The sequence below is a fragment of the Balaenoptera physalus genome (assembly GCF_965194825.1).
Source record: "Balaenoptera physalus genome assembly, chromosome: 8".
In the NCBI taxonomy this organism is placed as follows: Eukaryota; Metazoa; Chordata; class Mammalia; order Artiodactyla; family Balaenopteridae; genus Balaenoptera; species Balaenoptera physalus.
In genome coordinates, this window is record NC_138887.1 from 50,214,612 (window position 1) to 50,237,829 (window position 23,218).

At 37.4% G+C, this 23,218-nt stretch overlaps 1 protein-coding gene across 1 annotated transcript in view; it reads right to left on the reverse strand.

The window, feature by feature from the left end:
- Positions 1-7,170: 7,170 nt before the first annotated feature.
- Positions 7,171-23,218, reverse strand: part of ABCB5 (ATP binding cassette subfamily B member 5) — a 118,855-nt gene continuing 102,807 nt past the window's right edge. The window contains 1 exon segment of the mRNA XM_082473920.1: positions 7,171-21,933. Coding sequence (XP_082330046.1) covers positions 21,736-21,933 — 198 coding nt within the window. The 3' untranslated portion in view covers positions 7,171-21,735.

A 23,218-nucleotide genomic window follows, 5' to 3' on the forward strand; every position in this document is an offset into this window, starting at 1 on the left:
AGTACAGCCCGAGCCAGCGCCTCGCCGGGCCTTTAATTCTGGTCCTCTCCTCCTCATCCTCCCTTCGCCATCCCCAGCTTTGACGGGCACATCTTTTAGAGGAAAGCGGCCACTGGAGGTAGAGCTGGACCGATCCAGTGCCAGGGAGACCGGGGGCCTCCACACGGGTGGTAACAACTAGGCTGAGCAAGGTTGAGCGGCGCCGTGGGGAGGGCGAGGCAGTAGGCCCACCCATGGCCGCCCCCCGCCCCCCCCGGGCTAGCCGCCGACTTGGTACCAGAACCTCAGTCTCGGGCGTCTAGGCTGCGGAGCGCCCTGCCGCGCTGCTGCCTGTCCTGCGCAGAGCCGTCGGGAGCCCATCTGGCGGCACCGAGACCAGAGTTTCCTAGTTTAGCTCTCCGACGTCAGCTCTGCCTCCTTTTCTTTGTTCCCTGGGGTGGAACCGAAGCAAGTTTCAGCTAAGGGCAGTCTTGGTGAATCGATGCAGCAGCCTTCTTTTATCTTTATAACTTTTTTTTTTTAACAAACAAACAAACAAAAAACTAAAGAAAAAAAAAAAACAGCTTCCTTCCATTTGGTTTCCCTTCTAGATAGCTTTTCCTCTAGCAGTGAGCAAGTCTTTCTCTCGAAACTTTGCTAATATTGATCCCAAAGTTATTTTGATCGCATTAACTTAACTTATGGTTTGGGGGTGGGGGTGAGGGTAGGTGTCTTTTTCTTATGCAAAAATACCCCTTTCCGGTGAGACCAGATTAACTATCTCCGTGTTTGTCCTTTTCTACCTCGTTTTCACCACTCCCGAGCATAATCTTTTTTTTTTTTTTTTGGTAGTCTAGCCGTCAATTTGTATAGTAACCATTTCTGTAAATTTTTGCAATTCGTTGAAGATTCTTAGTGTTAAACTTTTTTTGTGTGTGTGATTCAAACTTATAAAGAAGTGAAGAAGCTGTCGTTTATTTCAGACGAGGCTGTAGTTTAAATGCCAAAAGGGAAAATAGAAAAAAAAAAATTGTAAGATATATCTGAACCTAATGGTTTGTACAACTGGAGAATCGTTCTAGATTAGGTATCAATTAACTATAACTCCACCAGTGTATGGGTGCGAGGTGCAGTTGTCCAGGAGACGATTTTGTATAGTATTTTTCTTGTACATTACTTCCAGTAAATATTTGAAAATATATTGAAGTAAACTTTTTTTTTTTTGTCACAAGAAAATATTAAGAGTTATTCTTGCAGTTCTGATGAGCTGCAGGTTTTTTGAACTCACTTCTGGAGGTGCAGAGCCACAAACGCACTTTCCGGGCCTAGTTTTGCTCGAGTATGAATTTAGATAGGTATCAAACTGTAACTAAGACAATATTTGATAAATGTGGGATGACACTTAATTTAATGGAGCATGTACTTATTTGCATTTGCTGGCAGTTCAGGCATAGTTAAAGTGAGAGTTCTCCTATATTTCATAAAAACTGGGTCTGCCAAAACCCATGTGTTAAATAAATTGTCCAAGTGAATCTCAACTAATTTTGGCCTTTGTGTATTTCCTGAAGGTAATATTGTTAACTGTTAATAAACACTCCTGACACTACATTTAAATGTTTGCAGATTCTGCAAACTAATTGCTCATTGTAATGTTGAAATAATTTGGATATTTCACATTGAAATGAAAAGCCTTTCTCTGGAACATTTTAGACTTGCATTTTAAATGCATGAAATGTAATTGATTTATTTGTAATATTTTAAATGGTATTAATAAACTCAGATAAAAGACTAGGTCAGTTAATTTGTATTTTTTTTTTCCTTTTTAAGCTATGGACATTTGCATTTATCTTCAGTTAAATGTCTAATTTAAACAAAATATAATCCTGTTTGTGGTAATATTTAAATAATTGCCTTTAAGATATTACTTAGATGGAATGCTATATTTGGCGAAGCTGTGTTTTCTCTATTTACCAAGATAAAGACTGTAGTGTCTCAGAAATGTAATTAATTATTTACCAGTAGATATAGCTCCAAGCATCAGGATTTACTGACCTCTTAAAATTTGTACAAAGTCACCAAACAATTCAAAGAAATTTCTCTGTTCTGCTTTCTTCTCACTCTCCAGAAGGATTCAGGTTGTTGGCCATTGATTGCATTTGGTATTTAAAACGCCAAGTCTTACACTAGAAGATCAATACATCTAAAATAAAAACATGGGTTTGGGGATAACTTTTGTTGTTAGGGGGTGGAGGAGGTCAGGCTAACAAAAGCTGGTTTTTGGCATTCCATGTCTTAGCTAAAGATTATGTAGAGGTAAATATCAGTAGTAGATTCCTGTTGAAATGAGTTATCTGTTCTTTTAAAGTCTCTAAACAGCCACCAAAGAAAAGGAAGGTTAAACCTTAATCTATCTACTAGGCTATTGTTCATAGGTGTCAATGATGCCAATAAAAAAATATTGTCTTGTTATGTCTAAGTGCATTTAAGCAATGGGTGTTCCTTGAGCCATACTTTGAAACATAAAATACTTTAAATGTTGATTGCTGTTTTATCAAACTATTTCACTATTAGATTAATATTATTATTTTGAAACAAACTGAATAAAAAGTTAGAGTGTTCAGATTCTTATAAGTTTAGCTTCTTTCTTTCCGTTTGCATTCCCCCACCCTAAGTTCAGTCTTGGTGTGCATCTTGAACTGAAAATTTTCCAATGAAATTTATATAAAGTCTTTATGATCCATAGAAACGGAAGTGAAAATAGAATGCTATAAATACTGTAAATTCAGAAGAAAAAAACAATTAGGGATAAAATATTTTAGAATAATGCAGTTTGTGCCCAAGTAGCAGAGTGCCTTAATCCTGTTGCCTATGCTGATGTTTGAGACTTCCAATCCCTATGGTTTTAGGCAAGCAAGTTAGCTCTGATTCTTTGCTATACTATAGCTCTAAATAATGGTTTTAAAAAGTAAAATAGTCTCTTTCGTCACTTTCTTCCTAGGAATCACACACACAACACAATTTAAGTGTTGCTTTTTTATTGAAAGTTGCAGAGCTGAGGGATTCGGAGAAAACAGTTCTGAATGAGTTAAATGTAGTGGCAGGTAAGCAGAAAGCTTGGTACATTTATAATATCAGTTGTATTATACACAGAATCACATTTGATTTACGAAGTGGGTGATGACAAGGAGAGATATTGTCTGGAAGAAGATTTCTTTGGGGTGGATGAACGGGGACAGATTTTTCTGTAGCATAGATGTTCAAACTTTCACTTTCTTCCTTTGGCTCCTCCTCTCTGTTCTACCTTTGCTTTATTTTGTATTGTTGGTAATTGAGCAGTATTTCTAGATTCATTTCCTGCAGGGTGGGCAGGGTTCCCTTTTGGGGATGAACATCTTTTTGGAGGATAGAGGATGAAGTGCAAAATTGTGGTTTCTTCCTGCTTTATCTGTGCTAAAGCACCTCTTAGCAGTGCCTGCAGGCTCACTCAAATGAAGCCAAAGTCTTGGTCTCACTTTGAACCAAGGGCCAAGCTTCCAGTCTTACAGATCAAGGTAGAGTTAAACTAGTTGTTGACCCAGAGGTCAGGCCAGCATATATCAGTCCACCCTCTGGAGACTAGAATAGGGCTGCAGCTCAGTCCCGCTTTTCTGTTAACCTGTCTCATTTCGTCCCCAAACTTGAGTGTTTCTTCCTTATCCTGCTTTTTCCTGTTCTGGTTCAACTTCTTTTTGGATGATGTCTTTTGCTTAGGGACGTGACTGTGATTTGTTAAGGTTGGGCTATCAACAAAAATATTTTAGGCTAAAACTTAATTTAAGCAAATGTGATGAGTTTTCCTTATCCCTCTCCTATAACAACTGATATTAGAAAAAGTTCCTGGATGGGTTTGCCCTTCTTCCACTGTCCTCTTAACTCCAATCTTGGTATAACTTTTCAACTGGGGTTCCCGTGGGGACAGAATGCTGAAATTAAAAATTAAAGACAAGCACGTGATGAGACTGGACTCCTGGGCGGACAGATCGATAATCCTGCCATCAACATTTTCATCTCCCCGTGGATCTTTTGGTTTGATTATTGAATGGAATGTTACAGAAGGCCACTGGAGGAATTTTTTAAACAAATATTTTATTTTAGAGGATTAGCTCAAAGGTCAGATGATCTTTTAGGCTGGTAAGGTAGGAACTTTAGAGAAAAAAAGTGGATTTGATTATTCTCTGGTTGCCTAAAATGGTAGAGATGAATATTATAATGAAAGAAGTTCTACATTTTGCTCAATTTTTCATACAAATAGCCTCAAAGAGGGGTTAATTTGATGCAGGTATTTTGAATAAACTGGGGCTTTTAATTTCCTGCTGCCTTTTGCTGCTTCTGTCCAAACAGGCAGGAATTATTATTTCTCCCTACACCCCTAAGAAAAACTCAGGTATGATCAAGTCTCCTCTCTCTCTCTCTTTTAAAAATATGGTTTCTATAGTTGTTTGCTTCCCCCCCCACCCCTTTCTTTAAAAAAATGCCCCAGCAGATTAATTCTATCACTGTCTTTAAAGAAAATCGTATTAAGGGATCAACAGGAGTGAAGTGTACTCATTTTTAAGTTAGGACTGTAGTTCTGGGTGGCATCCTTTGAAGACTTTGCTCGATATACAATTGTTGCTGTTGTTTAAAAAGTAAGATTCAGAATTTGCTTTCGCCCTATTTATTCCCTGCTTCCGGATTAAAGGAAAGCCGATAATTCCTTGCTGTCCTGGGCTCCAGCGGCTGAGGTTTAAGGGGATGCGCGTCAGTGGCCATCTCTTTAAGTTCGCTGTATTCCCTGCGCGCAGAAGTGTTGATTTGCTTGGGGGCGGGGGTGGGGTGGTGGAATCTATTTTTTTTCGTCCCTGGGCGCGTGTTTAATTTAATTTAATTTTCTGCGGAGTCTCCTGGCGGAAGCAGCCTTATACATTTTACTTTGGTTCCTAATGACAGTCGGGGCTTCTAGAGCGCTAGAGACAGCGAGGAGAGCTGGTGGGGCGTGGGGAGTGACTGAGAACAAGAAATAAAGCGCCCGCTCAAAACTGCCGCTTTTCATGGTGTTCTTTCAAGTCCATCTTATTGGGGCTTCTTTTAAGCCCACTCCTTAACTTTACTCCTCGGACAAGCATTTCTTGCTGCGCAGGAGGGAAAGGTGGAGGCGCCCTCTGCATCCCTTGTGGGGTTCGAGGCGGAGATTTGGGCTGCCCAAAGTTCCCCTCATTCTCTGTTTCAATGAGTTCAAGGGTAGGTTTTGAGCCCAGGAGAATTTCCCAGCCTTTCTAAACGCTACCTCCCCTTTCCTCTCCCTTCTCGACGTGCCGGCTGCTCTCAAAATGACCCTCCGAGACCCCCGGGAAGAGTTCGGAGGAGGCGAGGCGCGTCGTCCGCCCCAGGGTTGCAGTGAAGGGTGGGGCGGCAGTCGGGTCTACCCGCGAGCCCCTGTCCCCTCCCGCAGCCCCCCTCGTGCTGCTGGCCGAACCGCCCCGCGCGGTGCCAGCGCACACAAAGGCGTCGCGGCCGCCTCCGCCCGCTGCGCGGACTGCGAGCGCCACCAAGGGGCCCGCGCCCGCGCTGCAGCGCGCCCGCCGCAGGCGACACCAGCCCGAGCAGCCCGCGCTTCCCGGAGCCTCTCTGGCTCCACCAAACCCACCGTGGGAATCGCCGCGGTGAGCCTCCCCCGCGCTCACCTCCCAGCTCAAAAGACACTCGGACCGGATAGGGAGGGGGGGGATTCCCTTCTTTTTCTCTCCGTATCCCCAAGCATCCTTACGGGGCCCTTGGCCATCCGAGCGCCTGGACCCTGGGGCCTCTGTCCCACCCTATCCTGGGGTGACAGGCCAAGTGCTGCGTCCTGCCGGTGCCACCCGGGCCTGCCGCGGCGTGGACGAGCCGAGGTGGTTCTTCCCGAACTTGTTGGATATTTCTCTCTTGGCTTTAGCAGCGACTGTTCTCTTTTCTTGGCCAAATTACTTTGTTCACTCTCACCCGCCTCCTCCCTCTTTCCTCCCCCGTGGCGGTTCAACAAACTGCAGCGTCCTCCGTCGGCAGGAAGTGTTCTTCTTGTCATTTTATTATGGGTTTGCCAGGAACTTGTGCACCTTTTCTCACACTGTTATCTTAAGGGAAGCAAAGTCAAGTCTGATTGGCTGTGATTTTTTATTTCAGGAATTAAAAGAACAGTTTAGCTACTTAAGGGACTATCTAGGGGAGAATCTTACCGATAGGTAGATATAGACATATAATCTCTGTACCTGTTGAACAGAACTCAACTTGTCTTTACCAAGTTGTACCTAAAACCCAACAACCTCTCTTGGGCTTTCTTCCCTTCCCTTCTTGCCCCTCCACCCTTCGGGCAGCTGGATATTTGGGGAGCGCTAGCCACATACTCCAGGCCCCGTATTTTGGTGACATCTGAAGGAAGGGGAGGATGGATCAATCTCTCGGAGAGAGTACCGTACTCCCTTTAAAGATCTTTACTTTGAGAATGTACCTGCCGCTCCCTGGGGGGGCCTGAGGAAGAGGCCCCAGGAAACCTCTCCCTGCCCCTGACTCTCTTAGGCGCCTCTAGGACTTGGGCCTTCTGGTCTTGAAAGCTCATGGTACAGGTTTGGATCTATGGGTTCCACTTTGTACTCTCTAGATATGCCAGGGATTCAACTTGGCATGTATTTTGGGTTATGCATGCGCCGTCTATACGCGTTTAAGGCACCCTGTGATGTGCTGCAGTATAAGCAGCTTCCTCAATACTCAAGAGTCCTCAGAGCTGCACACCTGCGTGTGATATGGCTCCAGCCATTCCCGCTTGTGGTTAAATCCACGGGCTCCACTGACCCCAATCCCAGTAACAGGGAAGGCAGGGGAATGGCCTATCTGGTCTGCAGTGAGGGCTTTGCTCGCCAAGCCCCTGGAGCCTCCCAGTAGAAGCAGTCTGGCCTCCTGGAGCTGCAGGATATATTTGACACATCCACCTCCGGAGCCTCCATCACCCTCCCCCCTCAAACCAGCCGGTGACGAGACCCCCACCTCCACCCCTCTCTCCAGGGTCCGGAAAGCCGGGAAGCGCTGGAATGTCGCGTTCTCTCACCCTATTGTGCCTAGGTGTTGCAAACCACTGGAGGACAGAGCTTCGGGCTTTGATCTCATGTCCCGGTCATTCTTTAGCACAGAGGGGTGAGTTTAAATTAAATTTCTTTCTCTGCTGATAAGTTCTAATGGGCCCCAGAAGGTGAATAATTATGCAGTAACATTTCATGGGTTGTTGGAGTGGGAATTCCCACTGCGCTGTCACCAGGAACAGCATTTCCCCTGTACCTCAATGCTAAATGAAGCTTCACAAGTAAGCTACAAGCGTCTTTCAAAATCTACGTGTGGATAATCCTTCCCTGCCCTCACCTTTCTTGCCCCCCGCAAAGCAGTTTGGTGTCACTTTTTAAATTTAAGTTTTATTCGTGGCTTAAAAATACTTTAAAAATCTCTACTAAAGGATCTTATGTCTGAGGGTAAAAAAATTTTGCTTTGATGATTAAATATGCATTCCTATCAAGACAAAGTACACATTGATGAAAGCGGAGGCCGCATTTTCCTGGAAAAAAGGCAGACAAGCCACCTGGGATTTGCCACCAAATACCTGGACTTAGTCTTGCTATCTCTCTTCACTTATTTTAGTGAATTAGTGCTTTTTTGCTTGCTTCCTGAGAAAAAGGGTCAAGACCTGGAACTGCTGCAATTAGTGTTCTGAACCTACCTGGTTTGCAGTTCAGAAACGTACTTTCTGTGGGGGAGGGGAGGCGAAAAACCATAATGCATTGCTGCTTCATTCAAAATAGCCATCTACCTATTTGAAAATGTGGGCTTCTTTAAGATTTTGATTTATATTTAGTTTCCCCCTAAGATAGATAAGAAACAGCATCAACAGTTTGAACATTTAAATGGATCACGACATTTTGACAGACATTTTAAAATCAGACTCTTAGCTTAAATCAAAGAAACCTAAATTTGTAATTTAAAAGCACAGGGGAACTCTTTATAGTTTTCTTCTTTAAAGAAAATCCTTTATACATCAGTGTTTCATCGCTTAGCATTTTCCTTGTTTACTTTTCTTCCCTTTAAATTTCTTCCTTTAAATGAACTGAGCTCCCACAAGTTTTAAGATTTCTAAATCAACACTTAGAAACTGGAGCCTGCTTATCAAGTTTTCACTCCTCTCTTGGCAACTAATTTGAAAGGGCCCAAACAATGAGTTGATTTACATTATGCTCATTTCACCCTGTACTCCATGCGAATGTTGGAAAAAAACCTCAATACTTTATCTAGGGTTATCTTTACATCTTTGAGGCGACCGATCCTCCCAGCTTTAAGTTTTTTAGCCACTCCATTTTAAGCACTGAAATAGAAGAAAGAAAGTAGATGTCGTGCCCTCTGCCTCCCCCAGAGTTCAGGTGATTGTCTAGTTCAACTGAAAATAAGGGATTTGTACTGCCCAATTTTGCACCCCATTTAATGTCCCTAATTATTCAGGTACCCTATCATCAGGTTTCCCATCATTTCAGGAAGTTTTGTTCACATTCTTCTTCAATGCTTCTTTTCTCTCTTACATACCTGTCCCTTATTTGTTTGTTTGTTTGTTTGTTTTGTTGTTTTTATAAGCACTTTCCCCTTTCAATTAAACAAACAATGGCCTTTGTAAGGGAGGGGGAACCTAGTAGGTAGAAATGAATTTAAGTTATTCACATTGATTTAGTGAATGAATATTATCAAGTTATACATACTCTAACAGAATTTGACTATAGATAATATGAGGTCTCAGTTTAAGAGAAAATAATCATTTTTATAACATTAAATTCTATTTCTCCCAAACTTTAAGAAAATAAGGTTCTTGTAGGTGACAATTCAGTAGCCTTTGTACTATGAGGCAAACTAAGTTTTGCTCTTTTTCCCAGTAAATATTTGGTTTAAAACTGTAGTGGTTAAGTAGAGTACTGTACACATATATTTCCTATGCCCTCAATAGTGACATATTTTAGTTTATTATCACAATTGAATGTTGTAATAGTAATGAATAGAAAGCAGTAAAACAATCTTGTAAATATTTTGGCAACAGAACATTATATATTCTTCAGTTGCATATACTTTGTAGAAAGCATATGATATAATTTATTTAGTATATGGTGTAATGATTAAATGTGAACATACTTTGCTTAGTGACATGTTCATTTGAATGTTTTAATACGTATACCAGGAAAATCAGAATCAGTGAAGTGTTCCATTCTTAAAATTCACCTGTTGTTTTGCAGAGAAAATTTTAGTTTCAAAAGAGGGGTATAATAGTGATCCCTGTTGTAGAGGAATGGCATTTATGTCTGTGAAGTGGTTTAGAATGACTTATTACTTTATAATCCAAAAGAAGTAGCATTTTTTACTTCATTTTTTTAAAGTAAAGTTTTCATTTTGGAATAATTTTAGATTTACAGAAAAGTTGTAAAAATAGTATAGTGAGCTCTAGTAGTTTTCTCTATTAACATCTTACATTATGATGGTATATTTGTCAAACCCAGGAAATCAATACTGGTATGTAATTTTTTAAAATAAAGAATTAAAGGCAACAAATGTTGCACTGCACATCAGTCAATGGTAGACTGCAGCTTAGGAAAATGCTGACTTCTTTTTGCTCAACTTCTTATAGCCAACTTGCCTATGCAGAGGCTATGTACTACATTAGCAAGTTATGTAGAAAGCTATTCCTCAGGAAGGTTTTTAAAATATAGCGTCTTAGAATAAAAAGTTTTTTATTTCTTTCATAGTTAATTAAAATCTAAGAAAACATATCTAGTTCAGTTTTCATTTTTTATTTTATGTATGGAAGCATCAGATTAAATTTTGAATGGTTGAAAGTTTCACTTAAAATTATCAAGAATTTATTCTTAGTAATGTTCTACTTGTAGCCTAGACCTATTTTTTGTTCTACAATTTAAAATGACTTATTTCCTCATTATTATTGTACTACAAAATACAAATAATCTAATGATTCTATGTATTTCCTCCATATTTTTCAAGTTAAATTTTAGGATCATTTTTACTAAGGAACTGAGTATGTCAGAATATAGAAAGCTTTAAAACTTAATGGTCGAGTCTTTTTTTTTTTTTTTTTAAGCACAAATAAATGTGTCTCTACACTCCATGGAGCAATACACTTGCATGGGTCTTTGTCTCGTTTAAGTGAGATTATAAGGAGTTTCAGAAAAAAGGAAAGTATCCTTTATTTAAAATGTATTTTCACTCTACATAGAGTTGTTGGATAAAACACAGGATATGCAGTTACATTTGAATTTTAGATAAACAACAAATAATTTTTTTTAGCATGAGTATGCCCCATGCAATATTTGGGATGTAATTACACTAAACGTGATTTGATGTTTTTTTTTTTAAATTCAGATTTAACTGGACGTCCTGATTTTTCATTTTTTTTTCATTTTTTGAATGAAATTCATGCATCTATAAGGACAAATCTAAAAATAAAAGGCAATATACAAACAAAGTAACTCATGCCTGTTCATGAACATGCTAAGGATAGCATGCTGTACTATTTAAAAGGGAAATGCAAGACATAATGAAGTTAAAAGTTACTTGTTACCTGTAGGGTGAAAATATAAAATTGATTTTCCTATCACTCTTTTCTGTTTCTTATTTTTCAGCTTGTTTGGCTTCAATCTGGGCTTTACACTTTTAGAATGCTAGTACTACCCTGCCGTACTAAGAAACTACATTTTTCTAGCTTTCAAGAAAGTAATATTATACTGATGTGTGCACTCTTCTTTCTAATATTAATGCTATAAAAAAGGAGGTTTCTAAAAAATCACCCTAATTTCTATTCATTAGTTTCATGCAGTTAAGACCCTATACTGAAGTTTTGCTCTTGCAAATTCCATTCCCTAGATATTTTACACTACCCCCGGTTTAATTGCTCTTACTTAAACTGCATAAATGTGGATTCCTATATTTCCAGAAGTCATGTATAAGTTGTAGTAGCAGTACTGCATATGAAATTCAGTTGCCAGGTATTCCATCGATTACAACTAAATAACCAGAAGTTAAAGTTCTCTATACCAGGAGAGTTTGTTTTTCCTTTTGTGCAAGTAGTGCTATATAAGACATAAAGGTAATAGCTACTTATTTATTCATGACATTTTCCCAAGAAGCAATCCATTATCCTAATGTAACAGTTTTCTTTCTTGTGATTCATTTATACTATTAATTTAATTTTTCTAACAATTTCCTACCTTTTCATAATTATTGTTTGTGATTATCCCCAGAAATAATGAGTAAAATTCTGTGTAGCTTAGACACAATACAGGCTAATAAGAAGTGAGGGGGAGAATGAACCTGGCATCTGAGGTTTATCCATCTTGCTTTCACACAGCTCAAAGGGTAAGTAAAAACAATATTAACAGGCCTTGTATGCCAATCAGATAAATCATTAAGAACAATACAGGCAGTCTTTTATACATAAACAGGGAATTTATCAAAAACCCAGGCCTTAAAGGTAGCTGCTTTTACCAGGCAGTACGCCTATTACTGTAAGGGTCCAGAAGAAACCGGTAAGTGGGAAGTGTAGGAAAATTTATTTTGGAGGCTGCCTTGATGGTAGCACTCCCTGAAAATTAAATTGTAAACAAGTTTCCACAAACTGCCCTACTTTTTTTCCCCACTTTACTTTGTTTTATAAAACTAATCAGATATTCATTTGGATTAATAAATATTTTTAAAAATGTAATTACCTCTGTGAATTTTAAGGGAGGCCTTCACATACAAATGCAAATTTGTTAACTCATAACACCTCCATCCTCATCCAAAGACTTTCCATTTCAACAGAAGTTTTAAACTTCATTTTTTTGGAGACTATTAGATGCTCACTGAAGATATCCTAGAAAGTACAAGGAATTGTGAAGAAGCAGAGAAAACAGATAACCTTAAAGCCACTTCTGAGATACAACAATTATGTCTTATCTTTTTTCCAAGTGACTTTTTTCTTACACGTATGTACAAGAGTATAACCTACTTTTTTCTCATTAATATTAAAATAAATTCCCCCCACTATTAAAAATTATCTGCAAACACAATTTAAAATGGTTATGGACCTCATATATCAAAATTTTACTGCTTCCCCAATACTGGGCATTTAGCTGTTTCCAAATGATTGAACATCCTTTTGCATGACTTTTTGTTCTAATTTCTGGTTATTTCCTTAGGATGCTAAAAGAGGAGGGAATTCTTGAGGGATAAGAACATGTTAAAGGCTCTAGATAGGGATGACCAGATTACTGTCCCTTTAGCAGTTTATACTTCAGGAAACAGCAGTTGAAAGAACCAGCCTTAAGTGCACTGAATTCTTTGTTCACTTAATAAGGAAGAAATGAATCTCATTATTGCTTTAAGTTATATATTTTAGATTCCTAACCTTTTCTTCCACATCTTTATTTGCTATTTTTATTCCCTCTTTTGTGAATTGTCCTTCCATGGTTATGACCTTTTGAATGAGGGTCCACTTGGTTGCAAAATCAAGCAGATGATCTGGGCCAATGGAGAACATTGCGGGGAAAGAGAGTGCTGGCTCTGGAAGCAGAAACTCCTTTTAAGGCTTTGCACCATACAGTTCCAGTAAACTGAAACCTGCAGGTCAGTTTCCATTTGTTAGTACCAGATTAATTACAGTAAGTGGGCAAAATGGAACATAATATGTGCTATCATTTTACAAAAGAATTTTGGGAAACAATCTGTTGTATTTCCCAACTGAGAGTGGACACCACTGTCACATGGTACTAAATATAGATTCACTTGAACATGTTAGCTGTAACTGGTTGAAAAGTTAAAAAAAAAAAAAAGATTCAATCAATGAGTCTATAGGATACCCCCCAAAAATGACTTATGATTTTTATAGTTTACTTTTTTAACTGAATTAGCCAGATGTTTTGGCCTCTGGCTGGATGAAGCCACAGAGTTGACCTTTAAAGAGAGTTAATTCATTCATGGCCACCATACATAATGAGTCTGATTTGAATCAGCTGTCTTAGCGGGATGAAAAGATCTGTTTTAAAATGTTGATATTTTATGACCGTTGGAGAAATAATGTCCAAGAGTAAAGTTAGGTCTACTTAATCACTAATTAATTCTAAGTTTTTTAAAAAGTTTTTACATAATTCTACATAATTAAGTTATTCTTTAACAAGCTTGAAGTAATACCTGCATGACATATTCATTACCCCTTGAAAGGAATGCTGAAATACAGCCACTAAAGAGGCTCTCACTCTTGAATTGTTGGGAGAAGAGAAGGAAGAAGAGGGTAAGTAGATTGGACATATATCATATCTCTAATATAGCCTCAGCTTGTAGTAGAGTTAACTGTATCTCAGAGTGATATTTTAAATGATACATTTGCTGTTGTTCAAAAATTTTTAAAAACAAGTCAACAGCCTACTTTGTGTTCAGTACTTTGGGTTAAAAATAAGCCTTAAGCATGATCATGAATCACAGTCATAATTTGAGAACTAACTTATAATTGTAAAACAGAAGTAAAATATTTCTTGTGTTCTTTCTTTAAGGAAAAAATGACCATTTGAAAAAAATAAAAATCACCCCATCATTCTGACCTTATGACTCTAAAATTAACTATTTAAAAATTTATATGTAGGCATTATAGCATTATAATTTTAACATGCTCAAAGTGTGTTAAAATAACTTAAACCTTGGTCTGTGAGTGTATATGTACTTACTCGGAATTAAGCCCAATCTATTTTGATCTAAAATTGTTACAAGGGGACAGAGGTTAATTCAGTTTGTCCTCCAAATAAAGTTACTTGATTATTAAGTAAATTTAAATATTCTATTGTGTATAACAAGCTAATAGAGCTCACTGATGTTGCTAAATAGACTTTTGTAAAAGTAACTGCTCTTTCTTCTTTTAACTATATATAGGAAATTCTGAATACACCAAAAAAAAAAAAAAAAAAAGGATACAAGAGCCTATGCCTTTTAAAAACTATACTACAGCAAAGAAAATAAGTTAACACTTATTGGACTTCATTAATTATTCTATCCATGCTCAGGTTTACAACTTTTATTTATGAATCCTATATTTAAAGTGGCTGGTTTTGGAGATAGTTTTTTGGTTTTTGTTTTTTAATTCTGATCTAGAACAATGGTTCTCAATTTTGTTGTTGTTGTTAATAAACCCCTTTGAGAATTTGATGCAGGCTATAGATCTTAATTTAAGAATATGCTAATCTCAAATCAACACCTCTCCGACACCTATAAATAGACTTAAGACTTAGAGCTAGAGGTGTACTGTTGAGTCCTTAGTTTGTATGCTCTACTAAAATGTTACACATTTTAGAAGAATTTTACCTGAGTAAATCAAAGAAAGTGTCTTTTATCTTTGGCTTTGTAATCTACCTTGGTAAAAATGAATGTGGAGAAAGGAGAAAGGTTAACTCTTTTCTGACGAGACTGGAGTTTCTGTGAAGATTCCAGTATTCACTTAAGGAGCAACTTGAAATACATAACATCAGCGAAGAACCATGGGAGTGTTGTCCTTCACATTTCAGAAGTTAAAGATTAAAATTTTGTGATGTTTTGTACTTCTCTTGCTTGTTCTGTGTATGCTGGGTTCCGAATGTTTCGTCTAGGTTAATGTCATAGGCCTTCCATCAATATGGAAATAGAGGGAATTTTATAGTCCGTCATTAAATATCCCATTTTAAAATAATTTTATTACTGAAGCAGTATTTATTGTACAGTATTTGGAAAGTCGTTCTTATGAACAGGAGACTCAGTATAGTTGAGCAAACCTGAACCACTTTTGATGGCTCCACCTTAGCCAATACATTACCCAATGCATATGTTACTGCCTTTTTTTTTTTAGTTGCAACATTTGTAAATCTGTCTTAGTTTTTGCATAACATAGCTATCAAGATCTTTTTTATCTTAGGCAAAGAGAGGAATGATGCATCAGCAAGTGGGCTGCAAATGGAACAAAAGAGTTATGATAAACACCCTGAAAATAAGATAGCAGGGGTGATTCAACAGTGAGAGAAACAATCTATGTAGATCTCAAGGTCTAATCTTCCTCTACACTTGTGAGTGTGTGTGTCTGAAGGTAGAGAAAACGGAACACTTGTGGGGAAAATGTGCTATTGCCAGAACAGCTATATTTCTAACCCTTCCAAATTGTAATTGGGCTGTGTACGAGAATTTTTTTCAGAGTGCGGTAGGCAGAAAAAAAAAATCCAGCTTCACATCAGAATGTTAACCAAAGAGGAACCGTGCACCTTTGTATTTTTGCAGTGTAAGGAGGAGGCACAGTGCAAGTTGTTTTCTATGTAAATAATTCAAAAGTACTACTTTACCATTTCCAGTTCCATCTTAGAGGGCTAATGGGTTAGTTGAGTGTGGGTTATAGAGTCAGATTTTCTGAGCTGAATCCTCATTCTGTCACTTCCTTGGTGTTTGACCTTGGGAAGATTCCTTAATTACTCTGTGCCTCAGTTTCCCCATTTGGTAAAATTTGAATAAAAGAATGAATCTTACTGTCAGTAAGTTAATGCCTATAAGGCTCAATCGTAGTGCCTGATAGATGAGTGCTCAGTGTGAACTTAATTTTATAAGTTCTATATAAAAACTATATATTGGATATAAAAACTAGAACTTATAAATCTAGCTTATTTTATATTATTGATCTTATTATTGCTACTACTAATGACAGGAACATTTCATTTTATAATAGAAAGCATTCTCTTTGTTACTTTGGAGGTTTTTTTTTTTTTTCCCTTTCTCCATCCTTGGGAGCCCTGTTGACCTTGCTCTTATTTGGTGACCCCCTCTTGCTCCTGCTTTCCTTTGGTGTCCTGTACATACCATCCTGTGAGAGCCAGGCTTTTCCTTTTTGGCTTATATGTTGCTCTTAACCTATCTCTCTCAAGGGATTTAGCTCTAGGAAACTGAGGACTAAAGGAATTTATGAAACTAATGTAGGCAAAGGTGTAATTCTGCTTTACCTGGGGCCATGGAAGTAAGAATTTTACATTTAAATTTGTACACCTTTTTTAGGTTTTCTGAGGATTTGATGGTAGAATATTTTTTCCTTCCAATCCTAAGCTGATTGCTTGAGTGTATTTCATTCTTTATTGTTTGAGTATTTTCAAATAGGTTTTTCTTCTTTCTCTAGTTCATTCTTTCTCTTGCTCTCTCTCTTTCTTTTTTGCTTTACAATTGTCCAGAATGTTCTGGTAATTTAACAACTTCAACTCTTTTTCTAGAATCTCTTCTTGACTTTCAACTGGGGAGAAAATATTTTAGCCATGTATTACATTACTGGACTGTAGTAAAGTTGATGATCAAACAAAATACCTCCATTCAATAGCAAATTTTACTTGGCTTATAAAGAATAGCATTCCATCATTTACTACATCTACAAAAACACAGATCAGTTTACAAGACCATTCTTTCCCTCAGTTTAATAATGCAGCAGTGATTGCATTCATTTATAGAATTTCACACCTAATTCTCTAACTTTTGCTTTTCTGAAATCTCAATAAACAGATCCTCAAGCAGTTTAAAAAGTAAAACATTTTAGTAGGATTAAATTGGACCTTGATAATTAAGTATAAATCATTAAGAAAACATGCCTAACAAACACAATTACATTGGTGATGCTTTTCAGCATATTTCCATAGACATTATAATCACAGATACTATGCTTTTGTCTAAGAAGTGTGACTCTTTCAAAAATTTTTTAGCTTGGAATTCTCATATTTCTACAATTTTACCTGGGTAAAAAGTGTCCAAATCCACAACACTTATACATGTAAGTAAGCACAAAAGGAAAAACATATCTTGTAACTTGGGCTGAATTCAATCTTGTTTCAGCAGTGTGGTTGTAGAGAATATTTTTAGGGCGTGGCTTGTTAATTTTATTAGACCACGTAACTGCTGCCAAAACTTTACTTTGATCCTCACATTGATGTACTCCTGTGAGCAATGACTATACTCTCAGTTTGGCTAGCCATCTTCCTGAATAAATTGTGGACAGAAGTACTTGGTGCTATGATGGAGACTGTGGGCTCTGGAGTTAGATAACGCTGTGAATCCCAAAGCCCAGGCCTCAACAAATTACTTAATTCCCTTAAGCTTCAGTTTTCTTCTCTTTAAAGAAAGATAATGTTAATATTTGTCATTATAGGGTTGATATAAGGACTAAAGAGACAATGTACATAAAGTGCTTATCCCATGCCTTTGTGAAAAATTTCACACAAAAAAATTAGCTCTGATTAGAAGCAGTAGTTTAAAATGGTTTTAGGAAAATTCAGAAGTATACTGAGTCAGAAGTATGTGAAAGCTCATATATTTACAGTATTAAGGATGCTATTTTTCCTTGCTAATGCATAAAGCATTTTAGTGGAAAGAGAAAAAGGTTAAGAAAGTAGAACTTAGTATAAACTTATATTTAATAAATCTAGTCTCAGGATAAAAGCGAATACCAGCAACAGCAGAATCCAGTAGCAAAAGTGAAGGGAGAAAGACAAATGCATTCCAAATCTTTGCCTAGCAATGAGGATGGGTAGCATGTTGCAATGGAAATAGCACAGGGCTTGGAGGCAAGATTTGTGAATTTTTGCTCTCTCATCAACATATAACGGTGATGTTCGATTGGATGTTTTCAGGGTTCTTTTTGAGCTTTTATTCAGTGGAAATCTAAGAAAAATTGTCTTTTCTTTCCAATGGAATAGAAGTTTGAATGCTTAGTAGTAGGCTGGGCCTCCCAAAGATGTCCACATGTCAAAAGGGTCTTTGCAGATGTGATTAAGAATCTTGAGATGGGAAAATTATCCTGGATTCCCTACGTGGGCCCAATGTAATCACAAGGATCCTTATAAGAGTAAGAGAGGAAGGACAAAAGCAGAGAGAGATGGAGGTATGATGAAGGAATCAGATATCCTCAGGATGCTTGCTGAGGAACATGGGAAAAGAACAAGGAATAGATTTTTCTCTAGAGCCCTCAGAGACTGATTTTAGACTTTTGTCCTCTAGAACTATAGGATAATAAATGTGTGTTGTTTTAATCCACTAAGTTTGTGGTAATTTGTTATAGCAGCAATAGAAAAGTAATACAGGCTTTATCAGTGTGGTTTTGCTAAAAGGTGGCAAGCTGTGTTACTTGAGGTACTATGTAGACATTTGATGATCCATGCATTTTTTTTATAATTATGGCTTTTAAATGAGCTTTTTAATTTCTGTTTTATTACTTCCAATTTTCCCAGTTTCTTCCCTTCACGAGTTCTTATGAGTGAACTTTCCAGTCAACCTATGATTCCACTTCAGTATCCCTCTGGGAATAAGAGCTCAAATTAGAACAATGAATACACAGGTGGACACTAACAGGAAACATTTTCATATAATAGGTCATATGCAAAGCACGCTATACATACGATGAAACTGACATATTGAGTAGGCTAAAAACCATGTTGTTAGCTATGACCTAAGTTGACTTAACATAAAAACACACCACAGCTTGTTTTAAGGAATGATAAGATATAAAGTAGGTTGGTTGGGTTAGTTATAAAAGAGGTGTGACATAGTGGTTTATTTCTTTTTGTTAATATCTGTGCCTTATCCTTGCTACATTGGTTCAGTTCCACTGGTACCCTCATTGGTGTTTCAATTATTTTAAGACTCAGTGAACAGCCCTCCCTCCCAGGAAGGAAGGGTGGTGCAAAGGACAAGATGTGGGGATGACTGAGAGCTACTACAACATACTAACATTTAAAGGATGACTCTGATGGATCCTGACCTCCCTGGTCCGCTGCCTTCACTATATTTAGGACTTTCTAGGCCAGGTATTTAGAGGTTCTCCTGTACCCGCCCCACTGCCCACCTTCCCCTGCCCACACCACCCATTCCCCCGCAACCGGTGCTTCATTTTTGTCTCCTGTAACATATCCAAGTCCAAAGGTCAAGTAGAAGCAGAGGGCAAGAGTAATTGGACAAGTTTGGATTGAGGTCAGCCTAAATGAGTATTAGGCTATGAATCATGATGGCAGAAGTCAGTGTTTTCCTGAGACCAGGAGGTCCTCAAGACTAGTGAATGCCTGGCAATATGGATAGAAGCCTTGTGGGAAATTAGGCCCACAAGGATCTAAAAGGGATTTGGCAAGGTACACTCAAGTGCCAAGTTATTTCAAAATTAAATAAATTAAACCAACTCAATCACTATGATAAAAGACTATAATTAATTAAATTAAAATTAAAGTTAGTTAAAGTAAAATTAAAATTGCATGTGAGTGGAAAGAAAACATTTTTATGGACTTAGGCTAGTCTAGAATAAAAGCTAACCATACAGTGGGTCACCAGTGATGGATAATACCCGTGACAAAGGGATGGCAATATGCGACTGTTGAAGCAAAAACAATTTGCAGCCCACCAGCTCATCTTTTCAGTAAAATATAAGCCTCATTTTTGTATCAATAAAGCGACCTGCTATGAGAGATGTCCTTCTGAGCTGAGTCACCTAGTATTTATTTAATATCTACAATATCTAAGGCACTATAAGAAGATAATGCTGAATCAGCTAAATGTGCTGATTTGGTGCCCTGAATAATGCAGCATTCATTACTTACAGCCCTTACGTAAATATCAAGTTGGGAACTATAAACCTAAACATATATATATTTTTCTAAACATATTATTATTTAATAATTAATTTATAAGAGCTTTAAGGAGTGATTTAAAATTTAAAACCTAGACTTAAATCTGCTAAAGTACCTTTTCATTTCATTTTTTTTAAGATAAAAATCTCAGTTCCTAACTTAGCTTCTTTTCCAGTTATAGAATACCCCGATTTAAGAAAAAGTATACGGGTTAAAAAGTCAGACTTACAAAACTGATAAGGTATGTGTAAATGGTAGTTCATTTTGAAAAAATCTCTACAAGTATTCCTAAAATCCTGACCTCACTGAAGTAATTCCATAGCTGGCTGGAATAATTTTGGGGATGGGGTGCCTTGGTTCTATTAAAACTAGTGTTTTAAATAAAATGATATATTTTTAAACCATTTTAAGAACAGTACAGCAATTTTAAACTTTTAAACTGTGGCAGTCCCTAAAAGCAGCTGGCCTCTACTTATTTTCTGCCTTCATCAGCTGATAACCCCACAGATCCTTGTATACTATCTGGGACCCTAATTCTCAGCATGGTTGCTTGTTCCCATGAAGGCAGTGACTTTAAGAGAATGCTGCTTGTGGAGCATCCTTTAAAATCTTTTGAAATAAAAAATTAGACAGGGCTATTAATTAGAGAGGAAAGTGTTTCTCTGACATCTGTAGGTATGACGGTAGGATTGCTATGGATAGGCTCAAGGGGAAAGTAGGCATTGCAGGTATTTGCTAATCTAGGAGGCATTACAGACTAGGAGCCTGGGCTGCTCCTGCTCTGAGGAATTAAGCATATCCATATCATATTGCCCTTTCCCTCCTTCCCACCCTACTCTGGAAAGAGAAAACACCAAGGGCTCTACAGCCACACATAGCAAAGGGGCCACAGGCTTTCAGTGCCAATGCTTTTAAACAATAATCTGGTTCTCAGTCCCCCAAGCCTATTTTTATTTTGCATTTTCTAAAAAGTGGCATAAGACACAAATGGTTTTAATTTTTTTCACAAGATTTCAGATTACTGGCAGAGGGTACTTTAGAGAGGCTGGTTGTAAATATCACTGTAAATGGAAGAAAATACAATTAAGAATGGAGATAAATCATTAGATGAAATTACATATTTAAGTAAATGGAAAACATGATTCAGTTTACCAATATTGTTATTTATACAGAATTTTAAAATCATACATATATTACATAAAGGACATATAAAGTTTAAACAAATTACTTGATTGAATAATAATAGAGAAAGGCATTTAAAAATTTTCATCCGTAATAAAAGTAGCTCTTACTTTAAGTAAACAAGTGTTCATATACAGGTAAGCTTGTGACTTATTCTGCCAAACCGAAAGCTTGGAATAATGGAATCTTCAGAATGGATCATGTAAGGCATTTCACTTACTGAAGTGGAAGATAACTACCTATTTCTGCCAGAAATTTTACATTGTAATTCTCCCTATCCCCCTGACAAAGGAGTATAATGGAATTTTGGGAAACAGTGGATATTCACTGAAAGAAGCATTGAGAGATATTATGAGAGAACGTCCTATGGTCTGGAGTAAAGGACTACCTCAAAGTATTCTAATTTGCTACAGAATTTGGGAAGTTCCAAATTAAAATCATTCTCCCTGCAATGCCACAGGCCCAACTACATCTTACTCCCTCTTTGCTAAAATCTTTTAATTTAGTTAACTGGGTAATTTTTCCCTCTGGGAATATATTCCCAATTTTATAGCGGAAGTTGAAAGGAAAATATTCACTTTGCAGCAAATTGCTTTATAAGCAAATGTGCTTTTTCTGAAGTGAGGGATGCAGGGATTATCTCACTTAAATGAATTTAGTAATTTTTGTTTCCTTTTAAAATTCTGAAGGGAAGATGGTGTGTAAACAGAACATGTCTGTACTTGAATAGCATGATTCTATTGATATATGCAATAAAGGAGACCAAAGCATGCCAAATAATTACTAAGTAATTCCTAATTCCTACTAATTACTAATTATTCTTTGCATTACACAAAGATCAAAGTATGTGTTAACTCCAACAGCTTCACTGCACTGACTGTGCATTTACTAATTTAAAATATATGTCTCGATTTCTCGGGAGCTCTTGATGAGCTCCTTGTTCCTTTATTTTTCCATTGTGCAGAACCACTATCAAATCTGCATTCTGTATCGTGGAGAGTCTGTGAGCTACCACTAGGCACGTCCTCCCCTTACTGGCCTTATCAAGGGCATGCTGAACCACCTGGAAGAGAGAAGGACCTGTGATTGCTACCTTGGGTTAAATGCTAATAAACTTGCACAAGTCAAATTAATTAAGGTAATCTAATAACATTCATTGTGTATTTGCTTATCTCCAAGGAAACTACTTTGTGAAATATCCTACTGAATAGAAATCTAGAAATAGTAATTATAGACACATTAAGTAAGACTTTTAATTGGAAAAGCTTTCATGACAATGAATAAAAATTAGATGGTTATTTGTGTGTAAGTAAGTGGTTCCAAAGTCAAAGCCGGAAAGTAGTATTTCCATACCCAAGTGGAATTGTCTAATTTACTTACTTCATTTCTTCTCACAGTTTTATTTTTTTATTTGTTTGTGTTGGTTTTTTTCTTCTTTTTTTTTAGTATTTAATTGTAAAACTGTCCTGGCTAAAACAGCATCTCAGCTACAATGAGGTTATAATGCTGTATGAGAGAAATTAGGGAATTCCCTGGCAGTCCAGTGGTTAGGACTCTGCGCTTCCACTGCAGGGGGCATGGGTTCAGTCCCTGGTTGGGGAACTAAGATCCTGCATGCCATGAAGCACGGCCAAAAACAAAACAACAACAACAAAAAAGAAATGAAAGTGGAGGGTGAAAACCAATATTGGCTGAGTATATAAAATATTCCAATGATGGATATTTCATTTAAATCCTTTCAGTAACTCTGTGAGGATTATTTTCATTTCCCTGATGAGTAAACCAAGATTTGAAAAGTCCAGGTCCCTTGACCTAGGTCACACTGCTAGTAACTGATGAATCCAGGATTACAGCCCAAATATGTCTGGTTCCAAAAGTCCCATTTTTTTCTTTCATAACACACTGGCTCCTTGGAAATCAAGAATGATAATCATCTACAAATAGCAATTGTGTGGTGATTAATCACATGGGATCTTAGGTCAGACACCGTCTATTAAAATTTAGGGAAGTTTCTTAACTTTTCTAAGCCTTAGTGTGCTGATCTGTAAAATGAGCATAAAATAAGCTAATTCATCAAGTTGTTGTGAGGATTGAGATAGTAGTATATAATAAGCACTTGATAAATATGAAAGATTATAATTCATTCAACCAACATTCATTTAACAAATAAGAACATGCTATATGCAAGAACTATTAGGGGACAAGGACATAGTAAAATTAAACATCTGAAGGACCTTGCAGTGTCGGTTTATTGTTACATGTCTGTTTGCCCCCTTGTTTCCTTCTCAAACAGAGCTAATCGTCTATAGAAGGTAAAGTAACTAGCAGGCTCCGACATTGCAGTGTAG